This window comes from Panthera onca, chromosome E1, assembly GCF_046562875.1.
Source record: "Panthera onca isolate mPanOnc1 chromosome E1, mPanOnc1 haplotype 2, whole genome shotgun sequence".
Taxonomy (NCBI): Eukaryota; Metazoa; Chordata; class Mammalia; order Carnivora; family Felidae; genus Panthera; species Panthera onca.
Window position 1 is genome coordinate 47,627,151 of NC_138352.1, and position 18,412 is coordinate 47,645,562.

The window sequence follows — 18,412 nt, forward strand, 5'->3', positions numbered from 1 at the left end:
GAGGTTGCTTATGTTTATGAGTAATTGTTTTATATATCTGGGGGCTCGGGTATTTGGCGCATAGACATTTATAATAGTTAGCTCTTCCTGGTGGATAGACCCTGTGATTATTATATAATGCCCTTCTTCATCTCTTGTTACAGCCTTTAATTTAAAGTCTAGTTTGTCTGATATAAGTATGGCTACTCCAGCTTTCTTTTGGCTTCCAGTAGCATGATAAATAGTTCTCCATCCCCTCACTCTCAATCTAAAGGTGTCCTCAGATCTAAAATGAGTCTCTTGTAGACAGCAAATAGATGGGTCTTGTTTTTTTATCCATTCTGATACCCTATGTCTTTTAGTTGGCGCATTTAATCCATTTACATTCAGTGTTATTATAGAAAGATATGGGTTTAGAGTCATTGTGATGTCTGTATGTTTTATGCTTGTAGTGATGTCTCTGGTACTTTGTCTCACAGGATCCCCCTTAGGATCTCTTGTAGGGCTGGTTTCGTGGTGACAAATTCCTTCAGTTTTTGTTTGTTTGGGAAGACCTTTATCTCTCCTTCTATTCTAAATGACAGACTTGCTGGATAAAGGATTCTCGGCTGCATATTTTTTCTGTTTAGCACACTGTAGATATCGTGCCAAGCCTTTCTGGCCTGCCAAGTTTCAAAGGAGAGATCAGTCACGAGTCTTATAGGTCTCCCTTTATATGTGAGGGCACGTTTATCCCTTGCTGCTTTCAGAATTTTCTCTTTATCCTTGTATTTTGCCAGTTTCACTATGATATGTCGTGCAGAAGATCGATTCAAGTTACGTCTGAAGGGAGTTCTCTGTGCCTCTTGGATTTCAATGCCTTTTTCCTTCCCCAGTTCAGGGAAGTTCTCAGCTATAATTTGTTCAAGTACCCCTTCAGCACCCTTCCCTCTCTCTTCCTCCTCTGGGATACCAATTATGCGTATATTATTTTTTTTTAGTGTATCACTTAGTTCTCTAATTTTCCCCTCATACTCCTGGATTTTTTTATCCCTCTTTCTTTCAGCTTCCTCTTTCTCCATAACTTTATCTTCTAGTTCACCTATTCTCTCCTCTGCCTCTTCAAGCCGAGCCATCGTGGATTCCATTTTGTTTTGCAATTCGTTTAAAGCGTTTTTCAACTCCTCGTGACTGTTCCTTAGTCCCTCGATCTTTGTGGCAAGAGATTCTCTGCTGTCCTGTATACTGTTTTCAAGCCCAGCGATTAATTTTATGACTATTATTCTAAATTCACTTTCTGTTATATTATTTAAATCCTTTTTGATCAGTTCATTAGCTGTTGTTATTTCCTGGAGATTCTTCTGAGGGGAATTCTTCCGTTTGGTCATTTTGGAGAGTCCCTGGCGTGGTGAGGACCTGCAGTGCACTTCCCCTGTGCTGTGGTGTATAACTGGAGTTAGTGGGCGGGGCCGCAGTCCGACCCGATGTCTGCCCCCAGCCCACTGCTGGGGCCACAGTCAGACTGGTGTGTGCCTTCTCTTCCCCTCTCCTAGGGGCGGGATTCACTGTGGGGTGGCGTGTCCCGTCTGGGCTACTTGCACACTGCCAGGCTTGTGTTGCTGGGGATCTGGCGTATTAGCTGGGGTGGGTAGGCAAGGTGCACGGGGGGTGGAGGGGCAGGCTTAGCTCGCTTCTCCTTAGGTGATCCACTTCAGGAGGAGCCCTGTGGCAGCGGGAGGGAGTCAGATCCGCTGCCGGAGGTTTGGCTCCGCAGAAGCACAGAGTTGGGTGTTTGCGCGGAGCGAGCAAGTTCCCTGGCAGGAACTGGTTCCCTTTGGGATTTTGGCTGGGGGATGGGCGGGGGAGATGGCGCTGGCGCCTTTGTTCCCCGCCAAGCTGAGCTCTGCCGTCCGGGGGCTCAGCAGCTCTCCCTCCCTTTGTCCTCCAGCCTTCCCGCTTTCCGAGCAGAGCTGTTAACTTATGACCTCCCAGACGCTAAGTCGCGCTTGCTGTCGGAAAACAGTCTGTCCGGCCCCTCCGCTTTTGCCAGCCAGACTCGGGGGCTCCGCTTGGCCGGCGAGCCGCCCCTCCGCCCCGGCTCCCTCCCGCCAGTCCGTGGAGCGCGCACCGCCTCGCCGCCCTTCCTACCCTCTTCCGTGGGCCTCTAGTCTGCGCTTGACTCCGGAGACTCCCTTCTGCTAATCCTCTGGCGGTTTTCTGGGTTCTTTAGGCAGGTGTAGGTGGAATCTAAGTGATCGGCAGGACGCGCTGTGAGCCCCGCGTCCTCCTACGCCGCCATCTTCCGGCACTCCTCTCTCCAAACTTTTTTTAATCCACAAGACCCTTTGCTGAAAGGATCTTCTATGGAAATTCAGTGTGTAAAACACTTGACTGCTGTGATTGAAGAGGACAGTGAAGGGGTGGAAACCTCACCCCTCAGTCATCCTGCTCCCACCCTGCCTGTCCTTGAAATTCCATCCCCCATAGGAGGCTTATCCCGAGAGGGCCTCCTAGAACCTTGTAGTGTTAGCTAAAACTCCCCACATTCCATTCAACTGCTTTAATGATAAATGAGGAAACTGGGGAAGAAACATATCCCCAGTACCCAGAGCCAGCAGTCAAGGAGGGATCGCTGTGGGGTCACTCAAACTGGAGAGGAGATGGGGAGAGCTGGAAAAGTGAGGGTGTGAGTTGCAGTCCCCACTCTGTATGTATGCCTCTGTCACTTTACCTCCCTGGGTGCTCACTTCCACCTCTAGATCGAGGGAATTTGTAAACACTAGAAGAACTTCTCTCCAGGTCGCCATTTCTGGAGCCAACAAATTCAAGCCTTAGAAAACTTTTCAGGAAAGTCTGAGCTGCCCTCCAGTGACCACAATCATAGACGCTCCACATGGTCAGGCCCAGAAATCACACTCTGAGGTCTCCAAAAGCCACACAAGAAGCAACAGCTTCAGCAGATGTTTCTGCAAGAATCAAAGGACAACACTGTCCACATTGCCATGGGCATGACACCACTGGGCAATAGCCAAGGGGCACAGAAACACTTAGGAAGTCAAGTAGTGATGTGCCTTGAGAAAGGATACATCTCGGTTGGACATGGGAAAAGGGTACTTCACTTCCCAGTAGACCACGGTTTCTCCATTGCATTCCTTTTCATAGAGTTCTAAGGAGAACAAAAGAAGTTAATGTATCTGGAAGCTTTCTGGGCTTCATTTAACAAGAAGCCTAGGTGTGATTATCTCTGAGGGTAATGATAAACCACTAACTCATAAGGCACAGAACTCTAGGAGAAATAAGATTCATTAATGCTAAAAGCTTGTTGCCCAAGAGCAGAGTCTAGTAGACATTAAAACGCAGTAAAAATAAAATAACAAAATGTGTCCATTGTATAGCACAAGCAAGATTCTCAAATACAATGCAATGGAACAAAATCAGGCATCCAAAACTAAACGTTCAGGTTTTAAAATCAGGGCAGCCAGCAGATGTCACTAGAGTACCAGTAGTTTTGCTTTTGATTTCTCTCTCTGGATTTCTTGACCTATTACAGCTAGCCCTGAACTGAGTCACCCAGTCTAGTGCGTTCAACTGGGAAATGAAGGTTCTAGCCAGGGCAGTGTCCTTCCTAAACAGCTAGGAAGTGGCATAGCTGTGGCTAACCCTAAGTGTCTTGCTTCTCTCCCCTGTTTCTTTACACACTGCCACGACTGCAATGACCAGATTCCCTTAATATTTGATCGTTCTATATTGTGCAAATAGCAGCTAACTTGGCTGGAGAGAGCAAAAGCATTCAATGGCATGTACACCCTCTGACCCCAAGCTGTGCAGTATGCCTTCATACTAAGCATTTATTTAAAGAAGGAGGCAAGCCAAGGCTGCTGAAGTAACCATGACAGACCCTTAAGGAGATGCTGATGGGGGAAAAGTATTCTTTAATTCAGCTTTGGGAGGAAAATCTGTTAGAAGACCATGGATTAAAGAGCTTGCCCATTGGTGCCACAAGAGACTAAAGACAGCCCTTGAGAGGAAGGGAAGAAGTAGACATCTGTGACCTTTGCATACTCAGCATCACCTCCCCCTTCTTGAACCAGTGATCTCCATTCTCCTTCACCCTTCCCCTCCTTGACTATGCGGTTTAAACAGGACTGACTCAGCATTAATTTCAGGGCTGGGAAAATGAGCAAGATGTGGCCATAGTGATTCATTCGGGGATGGTGCATCTGGCCAGGGTCTTACCTTGTGGTTTAGTAAAGGCCCTCAGGTAGCTCACAGAATATGTAGAAGGACCAGAGCTGGGCTTAGAACCTCAGGATTGTTCCAGAGAAGCCAAACTACTGCTGCTACTGGACTAGACACCATAGTGTGAATGGCTGATGCCAAGTACCAAACATCAGAGGCTCTGCAACTGTTTCTCCCAGTGTCAGACACCTTAGCCCTGACCATCACCAGAAAATTGATTTTGGACGCTGCAGTTCTCTCTCACATTGAAGCTGCATGTGTGTCTTACTGGCAACATCTATATTACATCCCTGAGGAGACTGGGACAGAGAACATCTGGCTTCTCCCTTGAATGGACAAGTATCACAGTTCTTCCTAGATAGAAAGGGTACTGGAAAACACTAGGAGACCACAACATGACAAACATCCACAGGAGGCCATGAGAGCAAATTGTGGGGCTCTGGCTGCCGTGAGCAGGAAAGTGGAATGCTCCTTCCTGTTCCTGTGGGGTTATTATTTATATGGTTAGACTATAAGCCTGGATCTTCTGGTGGCCATCTTTGCCATGACATAAGAATCTGCCTGAGAATTAGGTCAACTCAGAAGAAAACTGAGTCGAGATGGAGAAGTTATTTAAGCATTAGATGCAGCTGTCCTAGAAGTCAGATACCCCTGGACTTTTCAATGCCATGAAACCAATAAACTCTTTTCCATTTCTTACACTGGCATTTGTTAACTTTTTGTTGCTTGCAACCAAAAGTCCTGACTATAGCAAAGGTCTTTCAGAGTTTACGTGCACCTTGGCTAGTTCTGCAGTTCTCTTCCACTGTGACTGATTTGGCAGAGGCCACTCCCACCTTTAAGTGACAGGAGGAACCCCTATTTAATGCCTTTCACAGGTGGCATTCTCCTTCAGGGCATCACCCTTCCCCTCCTCCTTGACTTTCAGGGCAAAATCTAAGAACTGGAGCCTTGGAGCTCTGGACCTTCCTCCTCCCTTAGCTCTACATTCTGCTACCCCAATAACACAATAAAACCAAACTGCTCACAGTTTTTGAACATACCATGCTGTTTCATGCCTTCCTCCCTTTATTCATGCTGTTCCCTGGGCCTCAGATGGCCTCAAGCCTCCCATCCCCTCACCTTCTCACCCTCTCACCTATATGCATTCTTCTTGTTGATAAAACTTTGATTCAACTTCCAAAACAAAGCTCGGACACCACCTCCTCCAAGAAGCTGCCTGTGACTACCTAGATATGTGAGATGATGTTGAACTTACAGTGAGAACAAAGGAGCCCCCAGAGCAAACTGGAGAGTAGCAGCTAAGGGAATGCAAGGAATCACAAAGGAATCACAAAGGAATCACGTTTCAGCCCAACACTTAAGACTTTCATGCCAAAATTAAAAATAAAACATAACATAGTAGAAATTGAACCTGTTGCTTTCTACTAGCTGGAATAAGTAACAATAGATTCTACTTTCTAGATTTTTTTTTCTTAATAATAGACGTTATTCACCTTTAACATATTGGTCCCACTGTTTTCTGTAGTCTAAGTCCATGTAGACATCTGCAAGTAAAGCCGGAGGGCAGTCGTCCAGAACACCAAAGACTTTATACTCATAAAGTCCAGTCTGCTGTAAAAACAGAACAGGCAAAACAATCTATTGATTTCCAAATAGACAGCCGGATGACACAGCATATGAAAAGCAGATGTTCATACAACACCAATTATTGAGGTACCTCCTCTGTGGTCTTGGTAACACAATAATGAAAAAGCAGATGAGGCCCCTGCTCTAGTGGATCATACATTTATTGTAGACATTGGTGGTGGTGGTGGCGGTGGCTATAAATGCTATCTAGGTAATTTGAATTGTATATAAGGAAAGTTATGTCATCAGTGGTGCCTGTTTTGGGGGCAAGGGGTGTCCTATGTAATCAAGTAATAAGGAAAGACCTCTATGAGGGATAACCTTTATCAGAACATCTTATTCTAAATATTAGAAGGAACCAGCCATGGGAAGATAAGTAAAACCCATTCCTGGTATAGGGAAGACCTTCACATTTATGAACGTTCATGCTCAAAAAACAGGAAGTCATAAGATCCAGAGAACTGTGGATTGGAGAGGTGGTAGGAGCTGAGGTCAGAGAGACAGTGGTGTCCAGACTCCACAGGGCTTTGTAAACCAGGGTGATGGGATAAAGATTTTGTTCTAATTACTAAGGAAAACCAATGAGTGACTTTAAACAGAGGAACACTAAATAAAAAGATGATCCTTGATGCTTGGTAGAAAACAGATCATAAGGGAGCAAGGAGATGGTTTGAAGACCAGTGCAATGGTCTTCAGATAATGGTTCTGCAGATAAGAGATGATGGTGATTTAAACAAGGAGGTGACAACAGTGATTGAGAGAAGTCACTGATTTAGGGTTATATTTAGAAGTAACGTTAGCAAGAAGTGCTGACAGATTGCCTGTGGAGAAGAGAAAGTAAAGAATTACTTAGAACCTCTGCTTGAACTAGGTAAATGAGAGATCCATGCTCTAAGATAGAGAACACTTGGGAAGAGGTGATATGTGAGCTATGGGGATATCAAGAATTCTACTTTTGAGTTTAAGATGCTTATTAAACATCCAAGTGGGAGTGTCATATAGGCAGCTAATGCTCAGGGGACAGGTTACTATTTTAGATATCCATGGGGCATAATGAAACCTAACACATTGTTTTTATCAATGCCAAGAAAGAATCTGTCAACAACTTCCTTTTTATGTAAAGAACTTGTGTATAAAACATCAGCTTCAAATCACATTAGTCCTCTTTATAAAAAAAAGAGAGAGAGAGAGACCATTTCTAGATTCCAAAGGATGAGAGTTCTCCCCGCCCCCCCCCCCCCCCCCCCCACCTCCGGCCTTTTTTTTTTCCTTCATGCGAGACCATATCCTCCTCTGTGAGGGTTCTGGGGCTAGAGTTGGCCATGTTATGCATTTCACTTTCCCTACAATGGCAACTAACAATTCCTGACCCTCCTCTTGCCTAAAGGCTTTACTGTTAAGATTAAACCAAAGGCTTTTAGATTAAGTTCCATGCAAAAGCAAACAAATAAAACAAAAACGATGCTTTTAGAATGACACATTCTTCCATGTGCTAAAGCAATGTTATTGGCTAATCGAACATGTGAAGTCAAGAGGTAAACATGGTGAAGCTTTCTAGAGATCTTGAGGCTACAAGGGCTTCCTGGCTCAGGGGGCATAACCCAGGGCAAAACATATACTAGTTTAAGAATCTCATCTATCTGTTAAATTAACTGGTAAGAATGGAAGATGCAATTGAAATGGAATTCATAAAGTTCTTCCAGCTCTAAAAGTATGTGACTTTATACCAAAGGTTTCCAACCAGCAAATGACAAACTAGCAGATTTAAACACCTCACATGCTGTGAGCACAGCACGCGAGGTATTTAGATCTGCTAGTTTGTATACCCCAAAAGACAAACATCAGGAGAAACACCTCCTTCTCCCTCCTGTGCCCTCCCCTCACACAGATGGGAAGATAGTGAGGGTTTATACATACTCATACATTTATTAATCATCTCTGGAAGAGAGACAGTTCCCTGTTCCGGAATGCTGGGGCCCCATTTTCTGTACATACTGAGCAAAAGGGATAATTATGCATTGAGATAATGATCTCAGCTTAAATGAGTTAACTTTGGTTATCTGGATAAATTAAGACAAACTGTTTCCTTACACTGGTTCCCTTCCCCTTCTGAATTTAGTTACTGTCCTTAGTGACCTCAGTCCTATACATATCACAGAAAAGAAAAACAGAAAGCCCTCTTAGAAAGAGAAAAATAAAACGATGTGATTTACTTGAATACAGAAGAACGAACTATTGTTACAACTTCCTTTAAACACTCCCTTCGTGGCAGAACTGAGAAATGCCAGGACTCCAGAGGAACAAAATGCTTGGTAACACTTCCCTCGTCTATCAATAAAATGTTCTTTTCAAGTAACAAACAGCCCACCAAAATTCTTGGATCAAGGCACCTTTTCACCTATTATTTCTTTCTGACAAGGATCTCTGCAAACATACACACGATTTTACTTTAAAAAATAAAGTGAATTTTTTATAACTGTAGAAATAATATTCATTATAGGAAAATTGGAAAATGCAAAAAACTGAATAAGGAAAATATAAATGACATGTAACCCCATAATCCACAAAGATCTATTGGTAATATTTGACATTATTTCTTTTAAGTACATAAATACTTCTATATGTTACAAAATCGGAATAATATGGTTTAAACAACTTGTATTCTCTATGGAGAGATCAGACCTAATTTAATTATTCTCATTCAGTCCTTCGTTTCTAATATCTTTACAAATATAAATATTGCTGGAATAATTATTATTTCAGATGAACCAACTTGGTCCATAATTCTAATTTTTTTCATTCTTCCTTAGAGATAGATTTTAGTAAAGGTTCTCTATGCTTTTTTATAAGTTTAAGGTTCTTCATGCTTTTTATAAGGCTTTAAGAATTTATACCAATGTATACTCTTGCCAATAGCACAGGAACATCTCATCAGGATTGGGTACCATTGTTTGTGCAAATAGTTAGATAGGAAAGGGAATAAAGCTTGGCTTGATTTGGGCAAAGTTTTTATTACTGATGTGTAAGATCTCCTTAAAATTAGAAATATAAACTTTCTGCATTATGTGTAAGATTCAGTAGATGATTCAATAAATGATTCCAAATAAGTTTACTCAAGAGATTCTTGGCTTTCCTGAAGCTCCTCCAGAAAATCATTTGTAAGAATGTCTCCATTTATTTATCATGCTGTAAAACTTGGTGTATATTTTTCTAATTCTCCATGTATGAATAAAATTGAAAAAAAATTATTCGGTGGTAGAGAATCAGTAAATACCTTGTGTAGAATACAGTGACCAGAAGAAACAGAAGATTTACCGTAGCACAGAGTGCCTTCTTTCTTGCTAAGAGAACCTCTGTGGCAATGTACACAACTAATGACTTTGCCGGTCTCCTACACTGGTTTGACTATGGCTATTTGGAGCTACAGCAGCTATTTTGTAATGAAGAGGTACCAAACATGAGGAGGAAGACTAAAAAGACTCATTGTTTTACTGGCATCATTGATCAGCTAAACCAGTGTCATCAACTACTGACCCCTGCTCTACTTGTTAAATGAGAAAAATAAACCCCTCTTTGAGTCACTGTTTGTACAGTTTCCTGTTACTTGCAGCTAAAAGCAACCTTAATTGATAAAAATGATCCTTTCCAAAAATGAATTTTACAGGAGTCCTGTGATTTGGGGGAACAGTGAAGGTTAAGAAAACTCCCCTCTCCTTTGTGTTCCAGAAAAGAGCTTGTTGCAAAGAACCATCATTCCCCATAGGACTTAGATAAGACTCCCAGATGCTGCCCTTGTTTACCTGTGACAAGGCCAGACACAGACGCTCTGAATTCCCTTGCATTGCCTCATAAATGATTAGCTGAACTGCTTGTCCCCACTGATCCGCTCAGAACAAAATGCTTGTGAACCAGACTGGTTAAGTTTCTCTCATTCTTCCCCTAAATGTTGGCCCACCCTCAGGCTGAGCCAGCATACAGCCCCTCCTGAGAACAGATTAGCCTCAGGGCAAAATATTCTCTGATCTACTATCCAGGCATGCCATCTTTTATCTCACTTCCTCACACTGGTTTCTCACATTGTTTACTCATCTCTATAAAAGAAAAACTCTTTTTGCCTCATTCTTGAGACATTCACAGATCTTATGGTCAAAGCGTTCTCCCTATTACAATAATCTCTCTCCCCACTTTGCAATAATCCTTTTGGATAAAAGTCTCTCCTTGTGAGTCCAGGTTTGTTTTTACTTGGCATTATTACTCTAAAGTAGAAAAGCAGACGGCCAGAATAGTGCTGATAAGACTTAGATGCATTTACAAGGAGAAACTATGATGTATAAATCCATTAAAACAGTACAGAAGTACATAAGCATTGCTACAATGCATTGTCAAGGAAGAGAGGGAAGAGATCATGGCCAGTGTTAATCAACAGTAAGTATATTTAATTTTGCATATCTGAAACTCCACACACTGTTATAGAAAGTGCCACCTCCTTCCACTAGGTCAGAAAAAAGTATAATTACAAAAAATTAACAAATTTTATTATAAAATTATAAACTTGCTAGGACTTACTGTATCCTTGGCCCTGGGAAGAAATCGGGCATACACATATTCTTGGCTTTTGAGCTTGGAACATACTTCCCCCTGGTGATGTCAGTAGTCATGCAATAGCCATGCATTCTGTATTTGAAGTTTTCTGGTCACTTTGACCTGCTATAAATTATTTTACTAATACTAGTAATTGTTCAGTTTTCAGTTTTATATTCATTACCTCATGTAATCTTTAACAGAGTTCTGTGATAGAGATGGGGATTTTAGTGTTATCTCCATCTTTATGTGAAGAAATTATCTCAGGCAGGCTAAATTACTTGCTTGAGTCCCACAGCTAGTACTTGGGACAGCCAGAAAGAAGGTGACATGGGCCCTTCTACTTCCTTCAGTGTCTCCTGTTTAGCCCTACTGTCTGCACATTTCCTTCAAACCATTGTTCCAAACCACAATCTAATGATTAAGATAAAGAAGACCCATCACATAGCATCTTAGAGCCAGAAGGGGCCTTAGACCTTTACGTAAAAGAGGTCAGTGACTTGCCAAGGGTCCCACTGATGAAGCTGTTGGTTGCAAAGGCTGGACGGGAACCTGTTCCTTCTGGTCCCCAAGCCAGTGCTCTTGCTCCTTCCCTGGACCACCCAGAATGGACCGCCCACTGAGATGCTCCCCTGAGGCCTTAAGCCTGGTGTTTGTCTAACAGGCCTCCAAGCAGCCAGAGGAATATTTTTTAGATGCCTCTTCTGTAGAGATTCAGATCCAGAGCAGGAGATAGGCAGGAATGGGAAAGGATGAATAATAGAACTTTCAACGGACTAGTGCTTTGCTATCTTTACGTGTATTATTCCAGAGTCATCTCAAAAACCAGAAAATACCCCATGGTGGTTACCGCATGGGCTCAGAGTCACAACCCAGTAGGGTCAAAGCTCTTCTACCCACTAGCCTTGCTTTCCTCAGCTGCAAAGTGGGTCTAATGAATTTGTACTTAAGGGGATGATTATGAGGATTGTGAGCTAATCCATCTAAAATTCTTACCATTGTGCCTCACACATAAGTACTTAGCACATATTAGATGTCATTGTCATTCATAAGGTGGGTACAATGATCCCCTTTTCCATATTAAATAATTGAGGATTCAGAACTGTAACATAATGCACATTTTTTAGAGAAACTAACATCTATGGAGTATGAAGCCAGGCACTGTGCTTGGTGATTAATACATAAAATAATCCTATGAGGTAAGCATATTATTATCTCCACTTTATAAATGAAGAAATGGTGGAGGTGTGGGGACAGGGTTTGGCAATTTGCTACTGATCTCACTAATCAGTAATTTTTAAGATACTCTGTTATTCTGGGGCACTTGTCTAAACATCAGATTGTTGTATTTCTTAGCAGTGCTGATTCAAATGCACAAAAGAACTGGACATTTTATTTTCAACTGCATTTATAAGGTTAACATATTTTGAGAAACACTACTGCCAACAGCACACTTATTTGTCCTGAGCAGGATAAATTCTGTAAGAGCTCATGTGTTTACATATGAGAAATGCCAAAATGTCACAATGTTTGCATTTGACATTTGCAGCTCCCTCAGAGGACTAATCTGTTAGACCTCCTTTACCTCTCCCCCACCTGATCCAGAAAGGTGTCACCCTGTCTCTGTAAATCATGATGTTCATCTGCATTGACCTCACTGACTGGGAGACAGTCTTGATAAATCACATTTGTCTAATCCTGAAAATGCACCTCTGAGTGTGTGCTGAATTTTCTTAACCTCTCAAAGAAGAGCTCATTCCCATTCCGCAGGAGGGGACAAGATCTCAACTATGACTGTGGAAGCTGACCAACTCCAGCCACTCTGTGGCAAGTAAACAGGCTCTGAAGTTAAGAAAAGTAAGCATTTTTCACCAAGGAGCATCAATTCTAATGACAGGAATCAAGCTACAGCTGCCACTTGGAAGGGTGTATCAAGATTAAAAAAAAGGCAGTTGTGGGGCGCCTGGGTGGCTCAGTCAGTTAAGCGTCTGACTTCGGCTCAGGTCATGATCTCACAGTTCGTGGGTTCAAGCCCCGCATTGGGCTCTGTGCTGACAGCTCAGAGCCTGTATCCTGCTTCAGCTTCTGTGTCTCCCTCTCTCTCTGTTCCTCCCCCACTCATGCTCTGTCTCTCTCTCCCCTTGAAAAACAAATAAAAACATTTAAAAAAAAAAAAAGGCAGTTGAGTAAATCTGATTTAATATTTTAGATCTCTCTACGAAAACATGGCAGGTTTAATCCCTAAGGATTGCACATAGCTAGGTAAGATAATAATGATGGCTAACATTCACTGAGTGCTTATTGAATACCGGACACTGGACTGATATCGGATTATCTCACTTAATCCACACAATGATAATATGAAGTGTGGCTCATTGGGAAACCCATTTTTCAGACAAGGAAACTGAGGCTAAAGGAGTTCGGAGAAATTTCTGGAAAAGGCAAGTCTACAGAGACAGGAAGCAGATTGGTGGCTGTCTAGACTGGGAATGATAACAACCACAAGAAGTGTCTTTTGGGGATATCACAAATGTTCTAAAATTAGACTGTGATGAAGGCTGCATAACTCCATAAATTTACTAAAATTCATTGAACTGTACACTTAAACTGAGTAAATTTTATGGTATACAAATGATACCTCATTAGAGCTGTAAAAAAAAAAAAAAAAAAGTCTGTGAAACTCACCTAAAGTCACTCAAATAATGACCGTAGAACCTGGCCTTGCAGCCAGTGATCGGACAGCTGAGGTCATGGTCTGTGATACTGCCTCTGGATTGTCACTGACCTCTCCAAACATACCATTGGATAAATAAGAAAGCTGTTGAAGTGCATATAGTTATAGCGAGGATGACCGTATTATTTATCATTCCAACCAGCATACTTTTGAGAGTGAAAGGGATGTGGTAAAAATATCACCAGGACAACAGGTATAAACCAGGCCTCTGGGGAGTATATTGGGTAGGACATATACACTTAGCTATGGCTCACAACAAAAACCATTTAATTTACTGTGTGTTTCAAAATGTATCTTCTCATTGGATCCCCATACAAATTTGGCAGAACAGGAATTATTTCCACTTTACAGATGAGGAATCTGAGAACCCAGCTAGAGTCTCAGGCTCATAAATCCTAAAATGACCGAGCAATCAGGTGTCAGAAACATACTTTAGTCAGGTGATGCCAAATCTGTCCTGTTGGTTATTTTTGAACAGTCCACAAGCTAAGGATTGTTTCTGCATTTCTAGGTGGTTATAAAAGCACCTACATAATATCTTCCATTTTGCCTCTTGGCCCACAAAGCCTCCAATATTTACTCGCTGGCCCTTTAGAGGAAAAGTCTGGTGATCCCTGCTCGAGACCATTGCTACCACCACTTCCAAAACATACAACTCCGGAAAACTCTGAACTGCCAATGAGTCGTAGTGCAATTACACATGTAAGAGAGGAAACTTTGTGTCGTAGTCATATTTACGTTTTATTTTGAATCACATGGGTGTTTACTGTGCAGGCTCAGACCACCCTTCAAAGTAAATCTGCCCATCTTGAGCACGCCATACGGGACAAATACAAAAAAAAAAACACCTTAAATATACCCTATTTATTTATTTTTTTAATTAATTTATTTTTAATTTACATCCAAATTAGGTAGCAAAATATATCCTATTTAAATTCAGAAAAGAAAAAGAAAATCTTGACCTATAGAGGAACATAGATGCAGATTACACCAGACATCTTGTCAGAAACCATCCATGTAAAACAAGAGTGGAATAAAATACATAGTGTATTAAAAGAGAAAATCCACCAACCTAGAATGCTGTATGCAGTGAAACTGTCCTTCAAAAGTGAAGGAGAGGGGCTCCTGAGTGGCTTAGTCAGTTAAGCGACATACTCTTGATTTCAGCTCAGGTCATGATCTCTTGGTTCACTAGATTGAGCCCCACGTTGGGCTCTGTGCTGACAATGCTCTGATTCTCTCTCTCCCTCTCTCTCTGCCCCTCTCCTGCTCACCCTTGTTCTCTCTCAAAATAAATAAGTGAAGGAGAAATAAAAAGTTTTTCAAACAAATAAAAACTGCAGGAATTCAGCAGCAGACCTACTCTGGAAGAAATGTTAAAAGAAGATGTTCCAAGAGAGAAAAAAAAAAATGATAAAGGTCAGAAACTCAGATCTATATAATATATAAAGTGCTTGTTTTATTGTCTTAAAGCTTCTTGAAGGTATGAACTTTGTCTTATTCATCAGGTATCACCGGGATTTAGCATATGCCAGGCACACAACAGGTCCTAAAGACTGCTTGAACGAGCACATGAACAAATATTTTGGAGTTTTCATTCACCCAAAGGTAGCTATGGAGAGGTATCTATCCTAAACTAAATGGCAAAATAAGGTGGTTAAGTCTATCTCTAAATTTTTCTGGGTCTTTTTTTTTTTTTGTTAATTTTTTAGTGTTTATTTACTTTTGACAGAGAGGGAGAGAGAGAGAGCTGGGAAGGGACAGAGAGAGAGACAAGATCCGAAGCAAGCTCTGCAGTGAGAGCGGAGAGCCCAATGTGGGGCTCAAACTCACAAACTGTGAGATCATAACCTGAGCCAAAGCCAGACACTTAACCGATTGAGCCACCCAGGCACCCCATCTAAGCTTTTCTGGGTCGTAAAAACACATTAAAGGGGCACCTCTTGATTTCACCTCTCAGGTCATTATCCCAGGGTCGTGGGATCAAGCCCAGCATGGGTCTCTGCACTGAGTATGCAGCCTGCTTAGGATTCTGTCTCTGTCTCCCCCTCTGCCTCTCTCCCTGGCTCATTCATATTTTCTTTCCCTCTCTCTCTCTCTCTCTCTCTCTCTCTCTCTCTCTCCCCCTAAAAAACAAAACACATTAAAAGTCCCAGACTAAAATTCAAAGGTTCGTATTTGCATGGATGCTCCCTTTCTTACATGAATACATTCATTTACATAATTTCCCTGATGGATAAAATAGCCTCACAAAATTATGTCCAGGGACTGTGAGCTTGTGAAGTAACAAACTATTCCCACTGAAGGGCCCACTAGAATTCTCCTTCCACCCATAGGTGGTGACTCTGATGTCAACAGCAGGTTGGAAGACCCAGCAAGAACCATATTCCACTTGACACTGCTCCAATTCAGCCCCTGGTTCAACTGGTATGGTATTGTGTCCAGGGATCCAGAATGTCCAAATCTTTGCTGACAAGTCACTTCTGCTCTCAGAGTCCTGAAGGCCCAATGAAAATCAGAGTTTTGCTTTATTAATAGTCACCTCCTGTGATCCCCATGGAGGAATTTGGTGAAAGACAGGGTGAGGGTATGAAGCCTGGCTTATACCAAGACAGGAGTGGGAGGTCCTGTTCAGCCCTCTCCTCTCAGTCCCCTCAATTTAAACCTTGGGACCAGCATTCTCACACAGTCTCACACCACATGCTCATCAGGAGAGAGAGGTGAGGAGGGGAAGACCTGAGGCTCTGATATATCCATCCAGCTGCTTGCTCAGGAATATGGAAAAAGGGAGAGAGAGACACACACACAGAGGGAGAGAGAGAGCATGAGCAAGAGAGCACAAGAGCTGGCCTCAGTCTGTGGCAGGTAGAAGAATGCCACACATGGGTGCTCTGCATTCAAACATGGTGGCCCTGCCCACTGGTAAAATGTGGCTCCATAAGTGTCCCAGGTCCAATAATCATTAGGTCACTCATGCCGGTAGCTACTCCTCCCTTAGCAGAGAGGTCAAAGGGTGAGAGAAGGGGGCAGAACAGTCCTGTAATCTGGAAGTGAAGACACTCCTGATGATGATGATCTCACCTGTGGGGTGCTAGTGGAAACTTCTCAGCCATTGAAGTAAACCTGTTCTTGTGGGAGTTAAATCTGTGCTTCCCACCTAAAGGCCAAACTGTCCCTTAGCCCAGCCTGGCTAAACACCATTTTCCTAGGAATGCCAGGCTTTTTGTATTTTAGTAGGTACACAGCATAGAAAAGAACAGTCCCTGGAAAAGAGCTGTCAGCTCCTGAGCAAACTTCTTGATTAGAAGGCCCATTAAAGGACAAAGGCACACTGCAGGCAGTCCCTTCTCACAGCGCCAGACATTCAGATTTAAAAATGTTAAGAAGTCAAGCCATTAACCCCATCAGCTCAGACCACTACTTACTTGGTCTAAATTGAGGGTGCAAAGCTCTGCCTGCTGATTTCACACTCTCTGTAGGCATGTCACAGTGTCAACTGGCATGATGATGTGGCCCAGAGCTCCAAGGAGACCTGACTGCAGATCACTGGGAACGCTTTTGTAAGTGACCTGTGGCCCTTCTCTACCAGGGAGACTTCTTGGCACAGCTCAGAAGTCAACATTCACTCCCCCAGGTGGCCACTAACTTAAAAATCAGGAGAGTGAGTCTTCAAATGGTGTTGCTTTTGTCTTAAGATATTCTTCTTTCTCCCTCTTACCTTTCAGTTTCCACTCACTGCTTCTCTAGGACTCTCCACCCCCCAGCACCATTCTAGATGGTCCCCATACATTGGTGGTACTCAGGGTATAGTCCCTGGACTGGTAGCTTCAGCATCACTTGGCAACTGGTTAGAAATAAAACACAAAAAGAAGAAAAAAAAGAAATACCATTGTGCCATATACCATTTCATTTGATGACTGTTGAGAGGTCAGTAATTCTGAAAGGTAAATATTATCCTTGTTTTGAAAATGAGGAAGCTGGGATTTCAAAATGAAAAGATAACTGAATAACATCACCCAGCTAGTAAGTGGGGCCTGGCCCCTGGCTACTCTCCAACCATAGATTCACCCCAGTCCTGTATCCTTTTGGCTCTTCCTGGAAAACAAGGCAAGCTTCGCCTGACTCAGGGACTTAGCACTCAGTGTTCCCCCTACTACAGTGATTTAAAACCCAGCAAGTCCATTTGAATCTCCTGGGAAGTTTTAACATTGAAAACAAAAACAACAACAAACCAGATTATGAAGCATTTCAAACATACACAAAAGTAGAGACAACAGAATGATCAACCCCTGTAATGAAAGGGGAGTTTTTCAAAGGACTACCCAGGCCACAACCCAGATCAATTAATTCCGGGATTCTAGAGTAGGGCTTGGTCATGTCTTAATAGCTCCCAGGGTGATCCTAATGTGCTTGCGCTTTGAAAAACACTCTCTGGTACATTTCTCCTCCAGATATTTGCATGATGCAATCTCTCGCTTCATTTCTGTCCCCACTCAAATGTTACCTCGGCAGAAGGGTTCTCCAGATTCCCTCATCTAAAACACATCACATCATCCCTGGCCACCACTGTGATACCATCTCTCTATCCCTTTACCCCACTTTACTGTCTTCATAGCATTTTTCACCCAATGTATCATTACATGCTATGGGTTTATTCTCATCAGTGAATGTTGTTCATTGTTCAAGAACTCATTCATTGGAACAGTGGCACATCTTCCCATTCATTGTTTATCCCCAGTGCCTGTGAGGGCAATAGCACATGGGAGGCACTTTGATGAATCTTCTCCAAATGAAAAAAAAATGAATGACAGTGGGCAGAATGGAGATCTTAACCCAGGATTGTCTGCCTCCAAAACCCATGTTCTTCCCATGATACCATGTGGCAGTTCGGGGCTAGTTTTGCTTATCCTCCAGAAAGAGAAAGTAATTCTTGCCTTGAAGCAAGCTGTATATTTGGTGCTAAGCTTATCAAAGTAGGCAGGTTCATGTCTAGTTACTAGTAATTAGGTCCTGTGTGGCTCACTTAACAACTGGGTATTATTTCCATCTGTAAAATAGGAAAATAGGTCTGTCCCTACCTATCTTCCAGATTTGTTTACAGGGATAAAGGAAACTTACACGTGACAGCATTTTGTAAATTAAATCACTATGTAATGGTAAGTTATTGACATTACAACCTGGGGAGGAAAAAAGAGAAGAGAGGAAGGAAACAGCAGGCAAAGGAAGTAGAAAAAAAGAAGTGAATGAAAAAGATGATGGCATTGAACAGAA

The 18,412-nt window shown here is 42.4% G+C and overlaps 1 protein-coding gene across 2 annotated transcripts in view; it reads right to left on the reverse strand.

Annotated features, from left to right (window-relative positions):
- PCTP (phosphatidylcholine transfer protein) overlaps nucleotides 1-18,412 on the reverse strand; it is a 32,984-nt gene that overhangs the window by 9,671 nt on the left and 4,901 nt on the right. The window contains exons 2-3 of one of the 2 annotated variants that reach the window (XM_060646473.3): nucleotides 5,694-5,808; nucleotides 3,045-3,124 (exon numbers count right to left, since the gene is read on the reverse strand). In XM_060646473.3, the coding sequence (XP_060502456.1) occupies nucleotides 3,045-3,124; nucleotides 5,694-5,808 (195 nt within the window). Of the gene's footprint in view, nucleotides 1-3,044; nucleotides 3,125-5,693; nucleotides 5,812-18,412 lie in introns of both variants that reach the window. The other variant, XM_060646472.3, reaches the window with a different exon arrangement.